The sequence below is a fragment of the Neoarius graeffei genome, chromosome 20 (assembly GCF_027579695.1).
Source record: "Neoarius graeffei isolate fNeoGra1 chromosome 20, fNeoGra1.pri, whole genome shotgun sequence".
Lineage (NCBI taxonomy): Eukaryota > Metazoa > Chordata > Actinopteri > Siluriformes > Ariidae > Neoarius > Neoarius graeffei.
The window spans coordinates 45,029,032-45,045,846 of record NC_083588.1 but is presented as its reverse complement, the minus strand read 5'-3'; the positions used below and the strand labels follow the sequence as shown (position 1 = coordinate 45,045,846).

The following is a 16,815-nucleotide window of genomic DNA, read 5'->3' as shown; positions in this document are numbered from 1 at the left end:
AATGCATATTTGATAACTTTTTATAAACAGTTTTAAATTCACATGGGAATTAAAAGCACTGATAACATGTTAAACTGTTCTCACTCTAACAGCATGTGGTCCACAGGAAAATGTGCAAAACCTCCTCCTGTCCCATTAACAGCGTTACTAATCACATTACAGCACATTATACTGCATAACCAATAGTCATGGAGATTATCTACGTCCTCCTCCTTTAAAACTCCACCCACTCTCACTTTCTCACTTTCAATCTCAGAAGCTCAAGGATAATTCCGAGAACACACAACTGATCTCAGAGTCTCTCTCTCTCTCTCTCTCTGTGACTGTGGGAAAATGGCCAAGGTAGATCAGGATGAGTTAATTTGTACATTCTGTCTGGAGCTCCTGAAGGATCCGATGGTTCTCCCTTGTGACCACAGTTTCTGTAAGGAGTGTATCAGTGGTCACTTGGAGAAGGAGGATCAGATGGGTTCCTACAGCTGTCCTCACTGCAGATATACCTTCACTTCATGGCCTATTCTACGCAGAAACAACAGGCTGGCTGAATTGGTGGAGAAACGGAAGAAGACTAAATCCAAAGCTGCTTCTCCTGCTTACTCGTACGCTGGACCTCGGGATGTGGCGTGTGATTACTGCATTGAGAGAAAACTCAAAGCCGTCAAGTCCTGTCTGATCTGTGTGGCCTCCTTTTGTGAAACTCATCTGAAACCTCACTCTCAGTCACCTGCATTGAAGAAACACACCTTAATTGAAGTTTCAGCAAAACTGCAAGACATGATCTGCTCTCAACATAACAAACTGATTGATATCTTCTGTCGTACTGATCAAACCTGCATCTGTTGTTTGTGTATGCTGGATAATCACAAAGGACATATCACCGTCTCAGCCGTGTCAGAAAGAACTGAGAAAATGGTGAGAACTAGAAATCTTTCCAGAATTAATTCATCCAAATATAATTTCTTTTCTAGAATTAAGAGCTTTACTCAGTTATGGGATTTAATCTTTGATTTCAATTTGTGCATTAAGTAGTGTTGTAAACCAAGACTTTGAGGGATTGTGTCCAAGTCAAGACCAAGACCAAGGAATGGCGAGACCAATTCAAGACCAGAAACAAACTAGTGTGTGTGTGTGTGTGTGTATGTGTGTGTGTGTGTGTGGGGGGGGGGGGGGGGCAGCCATTAATAGTTACAAAAATTTCAAATTAGGAATGAGTCATGTTATTGGTTGCATTTGAAGCAGGAATTTTTACATCCAATCCCAGTAATGATGTCAACAAAAAAATCAGCCAACACACAGGCAGTTTAATGAAATCGCTGCAGTTGTGGTCTTGACCGATCTTGAAATAAAATCCCAAGTCCTCCATGTCTGAGACAGATACAAAGCCAAATAGAAATGTAGTTGAGTCCCGAGATGAGACTGAGACTGATCTCAAGTACTACAACACTAGTTTCTGGATTTTGTAAGAGCTTATTAAAAATTTCTGGTTTTGGTCATGAGGGTGTGAAATGTATTCTAAGTGTTAGTCATAAACTAGTCAGATAAGATAGTGAACATTTCAGCCACCATGACAAGATGAGGCTGGTGAAGAGAGAGAGAGAGAGAGAGAGAGAGAGAGAGATGTAAGGAAGAAAGTAAAAATAAGGCAAAACAACACTTGAGTGTTTCTCCAGTTAAGATGTGATCAAGACTGAAAACTGAGACAAGTTTAAACCAATACTTAAGCAGACCAAGGAGTGAAGCTGAAGTTGATCTTGAACTCCTCTGGACTTGAATCTCTGGCAGGCACACAAGATGTTACAGCATCATCTAGCCTATTTACAGCTAACAGGGCAAGTGTTTAGTCTATACCCCACCTCCCATCCATGCTCTGCACTGCGTCCAAGAATCAAAGGTGGCCAGCAAATTTCATCCACGTGTAGGCTTCATGCACAGTTACAGTCGTGGTCAGAAATTTACATACAGTGACATGAATGTCATCTTGGATATGGATGTCATGGCAATATTTGGGCTTTCAGTAATTTCTTTGAACTGTTCTTTTTCTGTGGCAGAATGATTGTACAGCATACATCTTTAATAAAAAAAAAACACTAGAATTTGGTGCACAAGTTTTCATTTTCTTTGGGTTTTCTGAACTCAACACAGGGTCAAAATTATACATACACAGTCAAAAATTTACATATGCTCACTTAGATTATTAATTCAGAGGTGCTGAAACTTCCAAAATGTCTCTTATCTTGCCAAGGCCGAGGTCTCTTAACTTCCTGTTAGTGATCATGATTGACTACAGCTGGTAGCTTCTCTGTGCCTTCATAAAAAGAGTTTGTTTACAGCACTTATTGGATTGACCAACACAGTAAAATGGGAAAGTCCAAGGAGCTCAGTGCAGATCTGAGAAAGAGGATTGCAGATATACACAACTCCGGAATGTCTCTTGGAGCCATTTCTAAACAACTGCAAATTCCAAGATCAGTTCAAACAATTGTATCCCAGTTATTGTGAGGTGTAGTCACTTTGCCAAGCCACTTTGCTTCAAGAAAACCCAAACTGTCACCCTCAGCTGAAAGGAAATTGGTTTGGATGGTCAGGAACAACCTGGGAACCACCATGGCACAGCCCTGCCATGAACTGGAAGCTGATGGATCATTGTCTACAGTTCAGATCACCATGGACTAAGAGACTGCTATCCAAGAAATAACTCCCTGCTCCAAAATTGACACCTTCAAGCTTAACTAAAGTTTAAAGCTGACCACAAGGACAAAGAAGAAGCCTTCTGGAGGAAAGCTGTATGGTCAGATGAGAAAAAGATTGAGTTGTTTGGCCACAATGACCACAATGTACAGAGGGACACTGTACCAGCTGGTGGTGGTGGTAGGATCATCATGCTCTGGGGCTGTTTTGCTGCCACTGGAACTGGTTCATTGCACAAAGTGAATGGAATAATGAAGAAGGAGGACTACCTCAGAATTCTTCAGCATAAACCATCAGAAACTTGAACACGACTTGGGACTTGGGAGTTACAACAGGACAATGAACCCAAACATGCATCAGAGCTGGTTGTGGAGGATAAAGCAAGCTAACATTAAGCTTAAAACAAGTCCTGACTTCAACCCTATTGAAAATATATGGACCGTGCTTATAAGTTGAGTCCATGCCAAGAAAAAGAAATTAATTGAACTCTACCAATTCTACTATGAAGAGTCATGAAGTATCCAACCAGAATTCTGCCAGAAGCTTGTTCATGGTAAACAAAAAATGTTTGGTCAAGGTGAATCTTGCAAAGAGACATTTTACACAAATATTAGGTGTGCTGTATGTATATTTTTGACCCTGTATGTATAATTTTGACCCTGTGTTGATTTCAGAAAACCCAAAGAAAATGAAAACTTGTGCACCAAATTCTAGTGTGTTTTTTTTTTAATTAAAGATGCATGCTGTAGGCGGCATGGTGGTGTAGTGGTTAGCGCTGTCGCCTCACAGCAAGAAGGTCCTGGGTTTGAGCCCAGCAGCTGGCGAGGGCCTTTCCGTGCGGAGTTTGCATGTTCTCCCCGTGCCTGCGTGCGTTTCCTCCGGGTGCTCCGGTTTCCCCCGCAGTCCAAAAATGTGCAGATTAGGTTAATTGGTGGCTCTAAATTGACCGTAGGTGTGAATGTGAGTGTGAATGGTTGTTCGTCTCTATGCGTCAGCCCTGTGATGATCTGGCAACTTGTCCAGGGTGTACCCTGCCTCTCGCCCATAGTCAACTAGGATATGCTCCAGCTTGCCTGCGACCCTAGAACAGGATAAGCAGCTACACATAATGGATGGATATTGTACATCTAATCTTCTATCCGCTATCGAACTGGACTTAGACCACAGAGAATCATTCCGTTCAGGCCATCATAATAAAACTCCATGCCATAAAACTGTCTAAATATTTACAGCCAAACACAACTGCAAGTTTTACTGTATCAAAAGGTCTGTCATTTTTATAGTCTTCATTCGCACCACTCAGAAAGTTCAGCTCTTTTGTGACAAGGTGTATTGTTAAAAGCACAATACAAATACATCTGAAGTTAATTGACGTTGTTTTGGTAATCAGTCCAGCTGTATGTGGTGAATTTAATTTATTTTTATGTCTGGACTCTTTATTCTACAACTTGATAATAAGCAGTGTGATAGTGATTTTTAGCGAGTAACACTATGAAGTGCAGGAACCAAAGAACGCTGTAGATTAGGTATTGTGATGGAGTAACTAATAAACTTGGCTCAGTGTAGAGTAAACACACACACACACACACACATTTGTCCCACTATCTTTATGAGGACCTTCCATTGACATAATTATTATTGCAGTTAATTAATGCTGTGTCTGCACCTAAACCTCACTCTAACCTTGACCTCAGTAATGAAAAGGAAACTTTTTGGCTTTTATTCTTTATTTTATAATTATTTTTATTTTTGTTTAAAAAACACAACAGCAATTTCCTTGTGGGGACCATCCAAATGTCCCCACAAGGTCAAAATTGTCAGATTTTGCTATCCTTGTGGGGACATTTGGTCCTCAGTAGTATATAAAAGCAAACACACACACACACACACACACACACACACCACACTACACTACATCAAACAACATCTCAGCATTCACAGCTCTGAGAAACATGAATACAGTGCCCTCCACAATTATTGGCACCTCTTGTAAAGTTTAGTAAAAAGGGTTAGGGAGAAAAAAAATCCACTTTTTGTTGAAGTTGCTTCATCTCATGCTGAAAAAAAAAATCCAACCTTTTAATTGAAATAGTTTTTTTCAGAGAAAAACAAATCCCTCATCAATAAATAATTATTTTCAACAAAAACACGCACCACAATTATTGGCATCCCTGAATTTAATCATTTGTACAACCTCCCTTTGCCAGTAAAACAGCACTGAGTTTCTCCTATAGCATTTGATAAGGTTGGAAATACAAAGCAGGACATCTGAGAGCATTCCTTTTTTACACAATCTCTCCAAATCATCCAGGGTCCGAGACCCTTTCTTGTGCTCTTTCCTCTTCAGCTCACCCCACAGGTTTTCAGTGAGGTTCAGGTCAGAGGACTGAGATGGCCATGGCAGAAGCTTGATTCTGTGCTCAGTGAACCATTGTTGTGTTGATTTGGACACATGCTTCAGATCATTGTCCTGCTGGAAGATCCAATGACGACCCAGTTTTAGTTTCCTGCCAGAGACAGCCAGAGTTTGATTTAAAATGTCCTGGTATTTCATGGAGTCCATGTTGCCATGTACTCTAACAAGGTTTCCAGGGCCTTTGGAGGAAAAACAGCCTCCAAACATCACAAAACTTCCACCATATTTTACAGTTGGGATTGGGTTCTTTTCGTTATAGCCATCCTTCTTTTTACACCAAACCCACCACGAGTATTTATTGCCAGAAAGCTTAATTTTTGTTATATCAGACCAGAGAACATGGTTCCAGTCAAAGCTGTAGTAGTGTTTTGCAAACTTCACGTGCTTATGTTTGTGGTTAACTGACAGAAAAGGGTTGTTTTCTGTCATACCTTCCAAAATACTCTGTTGGCATGGAGGTGGCGTCTGATGGTGGTTTTGGAGACTTGGAAGCCCAAAGATTTGACTTTTTCTTGTAATTCACCAACAATCATCTGTGGGGAAATTTTCCCCTCTCTTACCCTCTTCCTCATTATACATGGGGGAAAATAAATTTGGGTCCTCTTCCAGGCAATTTTGTAACAGTTCCAGTTGGTGTCCACTTTTTATTATTATTATTATGGGCGGCACGGTGGTGTAGTGGTTAGCGCTGTCGTCTCACAGCAAGAAGGTCCGGGTTCGAGCCCCGTGGCCAGGAAGGGTCTTTCTGTGCGGAGTTTGCATGTTCTCCCCGTGCCTGCGTGCGTTTCCTCCGCGTGCTCCGGTTTCTCCCACAGTCCAAAGACATGCAGGTTAGGTTAATTGGTGGCTCTAAATTGACCGTAGGTGTGAATGTGAGTGTGAATGGTTGTTCGTCTCGATGCGTCAGCCCTGTGTTGATCTGGCAACTTGTCCAGGGTGTACCCCGCCTCTCGCCCATAGTCAACTGGGATAGGCTCTAGCTTGCCTGCGACCCTGTAGAACAGGATAAGCAGCTACAGATAATGGTTGGATGCTGTACATTCTGCCACAGAAAGAGAACAGTTCAAAGAAATTACTGAAAGCCCAAATATTGCCATGACATTCATATCCAAGATGACATTCATGATACTGTATGTAATCTTCTGACCATAGCTGTAGGTAATTATCTAATCTTCTATCCGCTATCAAACTGGACTTAGACCACAGAGAATCATTCCGTTCAGGCCATCATAATAAAACTCCATGCCATAAAACTGTCTAAACATTTACAGCCAAGCACAACTGCAAGTTTTACTGTATCAAAAGGTCTGTCATTTTTATAGTCTTAATTCGCACCACTCAGAAAGTTCAGCTCTTTTGTGACAAGGTGTATTGTTAAAAGCACAATACAAATACATTTGAAGTTAATTGACGTTTTGGTAATCAGTCCAGCTGTATGTGGTGAATTTAATTTATTTTTATGTCTGGACTCTTTATTCTACAACTTGATAATAAGCAGTGTGATAGTGATTTTTAGCGAGTAACACTATGAAGTGCAGGAACCAAACAACGTTCATAGCCAAAGAGATGTTACCGATACAGTTGGTGGAGGGACAAGGCTTTATAGAATTTGTGAATATCTTAATAAACTTGGCTCAGTGTAGAGTAAACACACACACACACACATTTGTCTCACTATCTTTATAAGGACTTTCCATTGACATAATTATTATTGCAGTTAATTAATGCTGTGCCTGCACCTAAACCTCACTCTAACCTTAACCTAAGTAATGAAAAGGAAACTTTTTGGCTTTTATTCTTTATTTTATAATTATTTTTATTTTTGTTTAAAAAACACAACAGCAATTTCCTTGTGAGGACCATCCAAATGTCCACACAAGGTCAAAATTGTCAGATTTTGCTATCCTTGTGGGGACATTTGGTCCTCAGTAGTATATAAAAGCAAACACACACACACACACACACACACACACTACACTACATCAAACAACATCTCAGCATTCACAGCTCTGAGAAACATGAATACAGTGCCCTCCACAATTATTGGCACCTCTTGTAAAGTTTAGTAAAAAGGGTTAGGGAGAAAAAAAATCCACTTTTTGTTGAAGTTGCTTCATCTCATGCTGAAAAAAAAATCCAACCTTTTAATTGAAATAGTTTTTTTCAGAGAAAAACAAATCCCTCATCAATAAATAATTATTTTCAACAAAAACACGCACCACAATTATTGGCATCCCTGAATTTAATCATTTGTACAACCTCCCTTTGCCAGTAAAACAGCACTGAGTTTCTCCTATAGCATTTGATAAGGTTGGAAATCTTGATTCTGTGCTCAGTGAACCATTGTTGTGTTGATTTGGACACATGCTTCAGATCATTGTCCTGCTGGAAGATCCAATGACGACCCAGTTTTAGTTTCCTGCCAGAGGCAGCCAGAGTTTGATTTAAAATGTCCTGGTATTTCATGGAGTCCATGTTGCCATGTACTCTAACAAGGTTTCCAGGGCCTTTGGAGGAAAAACAGCCCCCAAACATCACAAAACTTCCACCATATTTTACAGTTGGGATTGGGTTCTTTTCGTTATAGCCATCCTTCTTTTTACACCAAACCCACTGCGAGTGTTTATCGCCAGAAAGCTTAATTTTTGTTATATCAGACCAGAGAACATGGTTCCAGTCAAAGCTGTAGTAGTGTTTTGCAAACTTCATGCGCTTATGTTTGTGGTTAACTGACAGAAAAGGGTTTTTTTCTGTCATACCTTCCAAAATACTCTGTTGGCATGGAGGTGGCGTCTGATGGTGGTTTTGGAGACTTGGAAACCCAAAGATTTGACTTTTTCTTGTAATTCACCAACAGTCATCTGTGGGGAAATTTTCCCCTCTCTTACCCTCCTCCTCATTATACATGGGGGAAAATAAATTTGGGTCCTCTTCCAGGCAAGTTTGTAACAGTTCCAGTTGGTGTCCACTTTTTATTATTATTATTATTATTATTGGGCGGCACGGTGGTGTAGTGGTTAGTGCTGTCGCCTCACAGCAAGAAGGTCCTGGGTTCGAGCCCCGTGGCCGGCGAGGGCCTTTCTGTGCGGAGTTTGCATGTTCTCCCCGTGTCCGCGTGGGTTTCCTCCGGGTGCTCCGGTTTCCCCCACAGTCCAAAGACATGCAGGTTAGGTTAACTGGTGACTCTAAATTGACCGTAGGTGTGAATGTGAGTGTGAATGGTTGTCTGTGTCTATGTGTCAGCCCTGTGATGACCTGGTGACTTGTCCAGGGTGTACCCCGCCTTTCGCCCGTAGTCAGCTGGGATAGGCTCCAGCTTGCCTGTGACCCTGTAGAACAGGATAAAGTGGCTAGAGATAATGAGATGAGATTCTTATTATTGCCCTAACAGTAGAAATGGACATTTTCAGGCGAGTTGCTATTTTTTATAACCATTCCCTGACTTATGAAGGTCAACACACTTGTCCTTCATTTGTTTTGTGTGTTCGCTTATCTTTCCCATTTTAATGGATGACTAAGGGAATTTGGCCTCTGTCACCTCATATTTGTTCCCCAGTTCATCAGGAAGTCATGGATTACAGCTTGAAAGTTCCTACACACTCCAATCAACTCAAACATGTACAATTTAAATGGGAAACATGTTTCAGTTACATTGTGTTCAGTATAATTTCCAGAGGTGTGAATAATTGTGGCACATGTGTTTTTGTTGAAAATAATTATTTCTTGATAAGGGATTTGTTTTCTGTGAATAAATGTATTTCAATTAAAGCTTGGATTTTTCTCATTTTTTCAGTGTGAGATGAAGTGACTTCACCAAAAGGTGGATTTTTCCCCCTAACCTTCAACTAAATTTTACAAGGGGGGCCAATAATTGTGTAGGCCACTGTACGTTAATTGATATTTATATTTAAGCAGTTACAGTGGTGCTTGAAAGTTTGTGAACCCTTTTGAATTTTCTATATTTCTGCATAAATATGACCTAAAACATCATCAGATTTTCACACAAGTCTTAAAAGTAGATAAAGAGAACCCAGTTAAACAAATCAGACAAAAAATATTATACTTGGTCATTTATTTATTGAGGGAAATGATCCAATATTACATATCTGTGAGTGGCAAAAGTATGTGAACCTCTAGGATTAGCAGTTAATTTGAAGGTGAAATTAGAGTCAGGTGTTTTCAATCAATGGGATGACAATCAGGTGTGAGTGGGCACACTGTTTTATTTAATGAACAGGGATCTGTCAAAGTCTGATCTTCACAACACATGTTTGTGGAAGTGTATCATGGCACGAACAAAGGAGATTTCTGAGGACCTCAGAAAAAGTGTTGTTGATGCTCATCAGACTGGAAAAGGTTACAAAACCATTTCTAAAGAGTTTGGACTCCACCAATCCACAGTCAGACAGATTCTGTACAAATGGAGGACATTCAAGACCATTGTTACCCTCCCCAGGAGTGGTCGACCAACAAAGATCACTCCAAGAGCAAGGCATGTAATAGTCGGTGAGGTCACAAAGGACCCCAGAGTAACTTCTAAGCAACTGAAGGCCTCTCTCACATTGGCTAATGTTAATGTTCATGAGTCCACCATCAAGAGAACACTGAACAACAATGGTGTGCATGGCAGGGTTGCAAGGAGAAAGCCACTGCTCTCCAAAAAGAACATTGCTGCTCGTCTGCAGTTTGCTAAAGATCACATGGACAAGCCAGAAGGCTATTTGAAAAATGTTTTGTGGACGGATGAGACCAAAATAGAACTTTTTGGTTTAAATGAGAAGTGTTATGTTTGGAGAAAGAAAAACACTGCATTCCAGCATAAGAACCTTATCCCATCTGTGAAACATGGTGGTTTTAGTATCATGGTTTGGGCCTGTTTTGCTGCATCTGGGCCAGGACAGCTTGCCATCATTGATGGAACAATGAATTCTGAATTATACCAGCAAATTCTAAAGGAAAATGTCAGGACATCTGTCCATGAACTGAATCTCAAGAGAAGGTGGGTTATGCAGCAAGACAACGACCCTAAGCACACAAGTCATTCTACCAAAGAATGATTAAAGAAGAATAAAGTTAATGTTTTGGAATGGCCAAGTCAAAGTCCTGACCTTAATCCAATCGAAATGTTGTGGAAGGATCTGAAGTGAGCAGTTCATGTGAGGAAACCCACCAGCATCCCAGAGTTGAAGCTGTTCTGTATGGAGGAATGGGCTAAAATTCCTCCAAGTCAGTGTGCAGGACTGATCAACAGTTACCGGATACATTTAGTTGCAGTTATTGCTGCACAAGGGGGTCACACCAGATACTGAAAGCAAAGGTTCACATACTTTTGCCACTCACAGGTATGTAATATTGGATCATTTTCCTCAATAAATAAATGACCAAGTATAATATTTTTGTCTCATTTGTTTAACTGGGTTCTCTTTATCTACTTTTAGGACTTATGTGAAAATCTGATGATGTTTTAGGTCATATTTATGCAGAAATATAGAAAATTCTAAAGGGTTCACAAACTTTCAAGCACCACTGTATCTCATACTTTTATAAAGCGCTAAATATAATTATTTTGTCCTCAGAATGAGCTCAAAGAAAATCAGAAGCAATTCCAGAAGATAATCCAGGAGAAGCAGAGCAAGATGCAGGAGCTGAAACAAGCTATGAACTCTCTAAAGGTGAGCAGTGAGCAGAGACAGAGCTGCTTCTAGAAACACACACAGCACAGACAACGCGTCATTTCGAATCCCAGTAAGACAGGGAATGATAGATGAGCTTTTAATCTTGTGTTTGTCTATTAACAGCTCAGTGCACAGACAGCAGTGGAGGACAATGAGAGGATCTTTAATGAGCTGATCAGCTGCATGGAGAAAAAGCGCTCGGAGTTGAAGGAGCTGATCAGAGCTAAGGAGGAGGCTGAACAGAGTCAAGCTGAAAGGCTCCTGGAGCAGCTGGAGCAGGAGATTGCTGATCTTCAGAAGAAAGTCACTGAGCTGGAGCAGCTTTCACACACAAAGGATCACATCCAATTCATTCAGGAGGTACCAATCATTGCCTGATCTACAGCACGCTGTTCCTCACACACTCTCTAATACACATCTGGCTACGTGATTAAAAATAGGTGTATCTTCAGGTCGATTTATAATGATTGTATGATGTAATGTAACAGAACACTCATCATCATCAATGTGGCCTCAGCTGAGCTATACGCCTGGTGGCCCAGTCATCACGATTGCTGATGCACGATGTTAGTTCAGAGACATTCTGAGACCCAGTGTCCCTCATTAGTGTGTCTAGAAAGGTGGCTGGAGGACAGTTCCTCCTCAGATGACTATGGGTTGGGCGTCACAGCACCAGCTGACTTGCGGGAAGGTCAGGCTGGCAATAGCAATGACCAACAAGGCCAAGCCTCCTGTAGCCAATCTTGTCCAAGATACAAGGGATGTCACCGTACAGCTCCGAACTGGTGATATGGTCTCTCCAGCTGATGTTAAATACCCTATGGAGCATGTGTGTGTTGGTGCCATTTAGGGATTTCTCCAGTGCAGTTGTGATGGTCCAGCCCTTGTAACCATAAAGCAAAACAGATTCGACGGTAGCTGAGAAGAAACTAAGCTTTAGCTTTCTAGATAGATTTGATCTCCAAACAACCGTCATGCTCTTGAGTGCTTTCCAAGCTACAGTGGTGCTTGAAAGTTTGTGAACCCTTTAGAATTTTCTATATATCTGAATAAATATGACCTAAAACATCATCAGATTTTCACACAAGTCCTAAAAGTAGATAAAGAGAACCCAGTTAAACAAATGAGACAAAAATATTATACTTGGTCATTTATTTATTGAATGAAAATGATCCAATATTACATATCTGTGAGTGGCAAAAGTATGTGAACCTTTACTTTCAGTATCTGGTGTGACCCCCTTTGTGCAGCAATAACTGCAACTGAACGTTTGTGGTAACTGTTGATCAGTCCTGCACACCGGCTTGGAGGAATTTTAGCCCATTCCTCTGTACAGAACAGCTTCAACTCTTGGATCTTGGCAGGTTTCCTCACATGAACTGCTCGCTTCAGGTCCTTCCACAACATTTCGATTGGATTAAGGTCAGGACTTTGACTTGGCCATTACAAAACATTAACTCTATTTTTCTTTAACCATTCTTTGGTAGAACAACTTGTGTGCTTAGGGTCATTGCCTTGCTGCATGACCCACCTTCTCTTGAGATTCAGTTCATGGACAGATGTCCTGACATTTTCCTTTAGAATTTGCTGGTATAATTCAGAATTCATTGTTCCATCAATGATGGCAAGCTGTCCTGGCCCAGATACAGCAAAACAGGCTCAAACCATGATACTACCACCACCATGTTTCACAGATGGGATACGGTTCTTATGCTGGAATGCAGTGTTTTCCTTTCTCCAAACATAACGCTTCTCATTTAAACCAAAAAGTTCTATTTTGGTCTCATCTGTCCACAAAACATTTTTCCAATGGCCTTCTGGCTTGTCCACGTGATCTTTAGCAAACTGCAGACGAGCAGCAATGTTCTTTTTGGAGAGCAGTGGCTTTCTCCTTGCAACCCTGCCATGCACACCATTGTTGTTCAGTGTTCTCTTGATGGTGGACTCATGAACATTAACATTAGCCAATGTGAGAGAGGCCTTCAGTTGCTTAGAAGTTACCGTGGGGTCCTTTGTGACCTCAATGACTATTACACACCTTGTTCTTGGAGTGATCTTTGTTGGTTGACCACTCCTGGAGAGGGTAACAGTAACAATGGTCTTAAATTTCCTCCATTTGTACGCAATCTGTCTGACTGTGGTTTGGTGGAGTCCAAACTCTTTAGAGATGGTGTTGTAACCTTTTCCAGCCTGATGAGCATCAACAACGCTTTTTCTGAGGTCCTCAGAAATCTCCTTTGTTCGTGCCATGATACACTTCCACAAACGTGTTGTGAAGATCAGACTTTGATAGATCCCTGTTCTTTAAATAAAACAGGGTGCCCACTCACACCTGATTGCCATCCCATTGATCGAAAACACCTGACTCTAATTTCACCTTCAAATGAACTGCTAATCCTAGAGGTTCACATACTTTTGCCACTCACAGATATGTAATATTGGATCATTTTCCTCAATAAATAAATGACCAAGTATAATATTTTTGTCTCATTTGTTTAACTGGGTTCTCTTAATCTACTTTTAGGACTTGTGTGAAAATCTGATGATGTTTTAGATCATATTTATGCAGAAATATAGAAAATTCTAAAGGGTTCACAAACTTTCAAGCACTACTGTGTGCTTTTTCTGGCCTTTAATGTCCATCACAGATTAATTCATCAACGAGCCAAGGGACTTGAACAGAACACTGATGGATGTAAATACAGCCACTTTTTTAAAAAATCATGAATTTTGAAAAGAGACAAACTGAGAGACACAAAACTATGCTACAAAATCCTTTGTTTTTAATTTTATTTTTCCAAAGCACTTTGTTCGTGTGTGCTGTTTATCTTTGTTTGAAATTTACTTGGCTTTCTGTAGGCTTTAGCTACTGGACGTCGGTCTCCTTCAGGAGACAGACCAAATTTTAACACATCCAGCATCGATGTCCATCAACATCCCTCATTTAATCACATGAGGAAATCTCTCTCAGCTCTGAAGGAGAGAGTCGAGGAATTTTTTGAGAACGAATTCAACAAAATTCCTCCACGTGGTAAGAGAAGCTTTTCCTTTACCGTGTCTTACTACGTCTTACTCTGTCTTTACTTGCTCTGTGACGTGTTATTTTCTGAAGCCAGTTTGTTTGCCTGACACTTTTAGCTAAAATACTGATTTAAAATGAATAAACCGACTGTAGCACTTCAAACTGTTCCACTTTTTTCTACGACATGATGCTTTTTGTCTTCATTTCCTTTTTTCTCTCCATAGTTGCAGCACTTAAGCTCATTGCACCAGCAGAGCCACAGACCAGAAAAGATTTTCTGAAATGTACGTCTTACACACACACACACACACACACACACACACACACACACACACACACACACACACACACACACACACACACACACAGCTGTCTCATTCGTGACATTAAAATATTCTGTGAATTAATCCCAGCATGTTCATTTTATTTCAGATTTCTGTTATCTGACTCTGGATCCCAACACGGCACATCGTAACCTCATTCTGCGTGAGAATAACAGAGCGGTGATGCGCAGTGATAAAGAGCAGCTATACTCTGCTCATCCAGAGAGATTTGATTACTGGTGGCAGGTGTTGTGTAAGGAGAGTCTTTGTGGACGCTGTTATTGGGAGGTGGAGTGGAGCAGTGGTGGTGTGGAAATAACACTCTCATATAAGGACATCATCAGGAAAGGGGACAGTAATGAGTCTGTGTTTGGAAACAATCCTCGGTCCTGGAGTTTTATGTATTCCTCTTCTTCTTCTTCTGTCTCTTACTTTCACAACAGTATTAAGACTGTGTTCAAAGTTCCATCATTATCCAAAATAGGAGTGTATGTGGATCACAGCAGAGGAACTCTGTCCTTCCACAATGTCTCTGACAGGATGACGGTCCTCCACAAAATCCACACCACATTCACTCAGCCTCTATACGCTGGGTTTGGACCTCAATGGTGGAGTAATTCAACTGTGAGATTGTCTGAGCAAAAATCATATGACTACTGTTCGACGTATGAGTCAAACTACTATTCGCAGTAAATTTTCTGCATATTGCCACATTGCTGTTCAGTCATCTGACTTACTTGCACATTCACTTACAGCTGCACAAAAAAACCCAACTCCGTCATTTTCATTTTCTTTAAATTAAAACAGATTAGTAATTTTACTATAATAGTACTTGTCAGAAATGAAACTTGTAAAATTTCAAAACAAAATGATCAAATGATATCTTGTGAACATCTAAGGTTATAAGATTCTGTCTGTTTGCCTGTTAAGCAGCTTGTCATTAAATAAGTAATAAACAGTAATAAAGCCAATACAGAACAACTTCTTAAGTTCAAACTGTATAAAAATAAAATGTACACTTTTGATTTATTTTATTTTTCTGGTTGTATTCTAAGATGTAAAATACACATTCAGTTTTTTTTAAAAATCTGAAGTTGTTTCTAAACCCTGAAATTTCATTGTAAACCATTTACAAATTTAAAGTACATTAGAATATAGAGTACATGATGGGTCAAGGCTGCCTGTGTTGTGTTCATGCCATATTCAGCTGAGATGATGATTAGCCAGCAGATTGAACCTTATATATATATATATATATATATATATATATATATATATATATATATATATATGAACATTATATATATATATATATAATGTTTGTTTCAGTGTTTTTTTTTTTTATTATTTAATCTATGGGGGATAACTACAGTGGCGGCATGGTGGTGTAGTGGTTAGCACTGTCGCCTCACAGCAAGAAGGTCCTAGGTTCGAGCCCAGCAGCCGGCGAGGGCTTTTCTGTGCGGAGTTTGCATGTTCTCCCCGTGTCTGCTTGGGTTTCCTCTGGGTGCACCGGTTTCCCCCACAGTCCAAAGACATGTAGGTTAGGTTAACTGGTGGCTCTAAATTGACCATAGGTGTGAGTGTGAATGGTTGTGTGCCTCTATGTGTCAGCCTTGCGATGATCTGGCAACTTGTCCAGGGTGTACCCCGCCTCTCGCCCATAGTCAGCTGGGATAGGCTCCAACTCGCCCATGACCCTACACAGGATAAGTGGTTATGGATAATGGATGGATGGAAATATCTACAGTGTCTTAAATATGATGTTTGTGAAAATCACTGTACACCTACAACTGATTTTTTTACTTTTAATGTTCTAATATAGTCTGTGTGTGCATCAGGATGGTAAATATGGTTCTGTTAACTGTATCTGTCTGTTGTCTGACTCTAGATGTGGATTCTGAATCTTTTGGGGGAAGCCATGGCCTAATGGTTAGAGAAACAACTGGTTTGATTCCCTGGACTGGCTGAAGTGCCCTTGAGCAAGGCACCTAACCCCCAACAGCTCTGGCAAGAGTGGTGGCATACCTTGTGTCTGATTAGCCAAAGAAAAACTGATGACACGATTATCAGTTCAGGTGGTGCCTGGCCAAAACTTTAAAAAAAAAACCACCTCTGAACCTGATTTATGGAAAAACATTTTAGCTGCAAACAGAAATGAAGGGGCCAAGAACCTGAGCAGAGCACAGTTGCCATAGAAACTTCATGTTATTATGTCAAGGACATGTTTGTATGCATGCATACCAAGTTTCATGCCATTTGACCAAAGGTTGCCCAAGATATGAGCTCACTTCCTGTTCAACAGTTTTGAAAATTAAAAAAAAAATCTATTTGATAAAGTTCATGAGGCTTTGTCTGCAGATCATCTGTACCAAATTTGATAAACATTGGACAGACTTTGTGGCCTGTGAAAAATTTTTTTAACCCATTCAAAAAAAATTTCCACTATGGCTGCTGGATCACTCATGCTGACTTTTGAAAAGTTGGTGTGTCTCAGCCTTGGGAACTCCCATGATATCAGCAGACATAAAAATATTTTTTTAAGGCAAACACAGCAACAGCTATTAGCCAAAATGCTTTTTTTCCCTTATTGCAGCGCCCTCTAGTGGTAAAATAACTTTTTTGTGCTTCCTCAAAATGGTGTTCCAAAGTACCAGCTTTGGTTTTGATATATCAAAGCAGTGCTGAGAT

General features: G+C 40.4%; 1 protein-coding gene across 1 annotated transcript; it reads left to right on the top strand.

Moving 5' to 3' along the window:
* Positions 1–333: 333 nt before the first annotated feature.
* On the top strand, positions 334–14,817 carry LOC132869055 (tripartite motif-containing protein 16-like). Its single transcript, XM_060902410.1, has 6 exons — positions 334–912; positions 10,681–10,776; positions 10,903–11,139; positions 13,639–13,810; positions 14,026–14,085; positions 14,234–14,817. Exons 1-6 carry the CDS (start codon positions 334–336, stop codon positions 14,815–14,817), a joined length of 1,728 nt encoding a protein of 575 aa, XP_060758393.1.
* The last annotated feature ends 1,998 nt before the right edge of the window (positions 14,818–16,815 follow it).

Bases quoted from the DNA above. Each gene is read 5' to 3' on its own strand.
- LOC132869055 (XM_060902410.1), top strand. From the start codon at position 334: ATGGCCAAGGTAGATCAGGATGAGTTAATTTGTACATTCTGTCTGGAG. The intron at 913-10,680 runs GTGAGAACTAGA...TTTTGTCCTCAG, and splicing joins CAGAAAGAACTGAGAAAATG to AATGAGCTCAAAGAAAATCA. The intron at 11,140-13,638 runs GTACCAATCATT...GGCTTTCTGTAG, and splicing joins ACATCCAATTCATTCAGGAG to GCTTTAGCTACTGGACGTCG.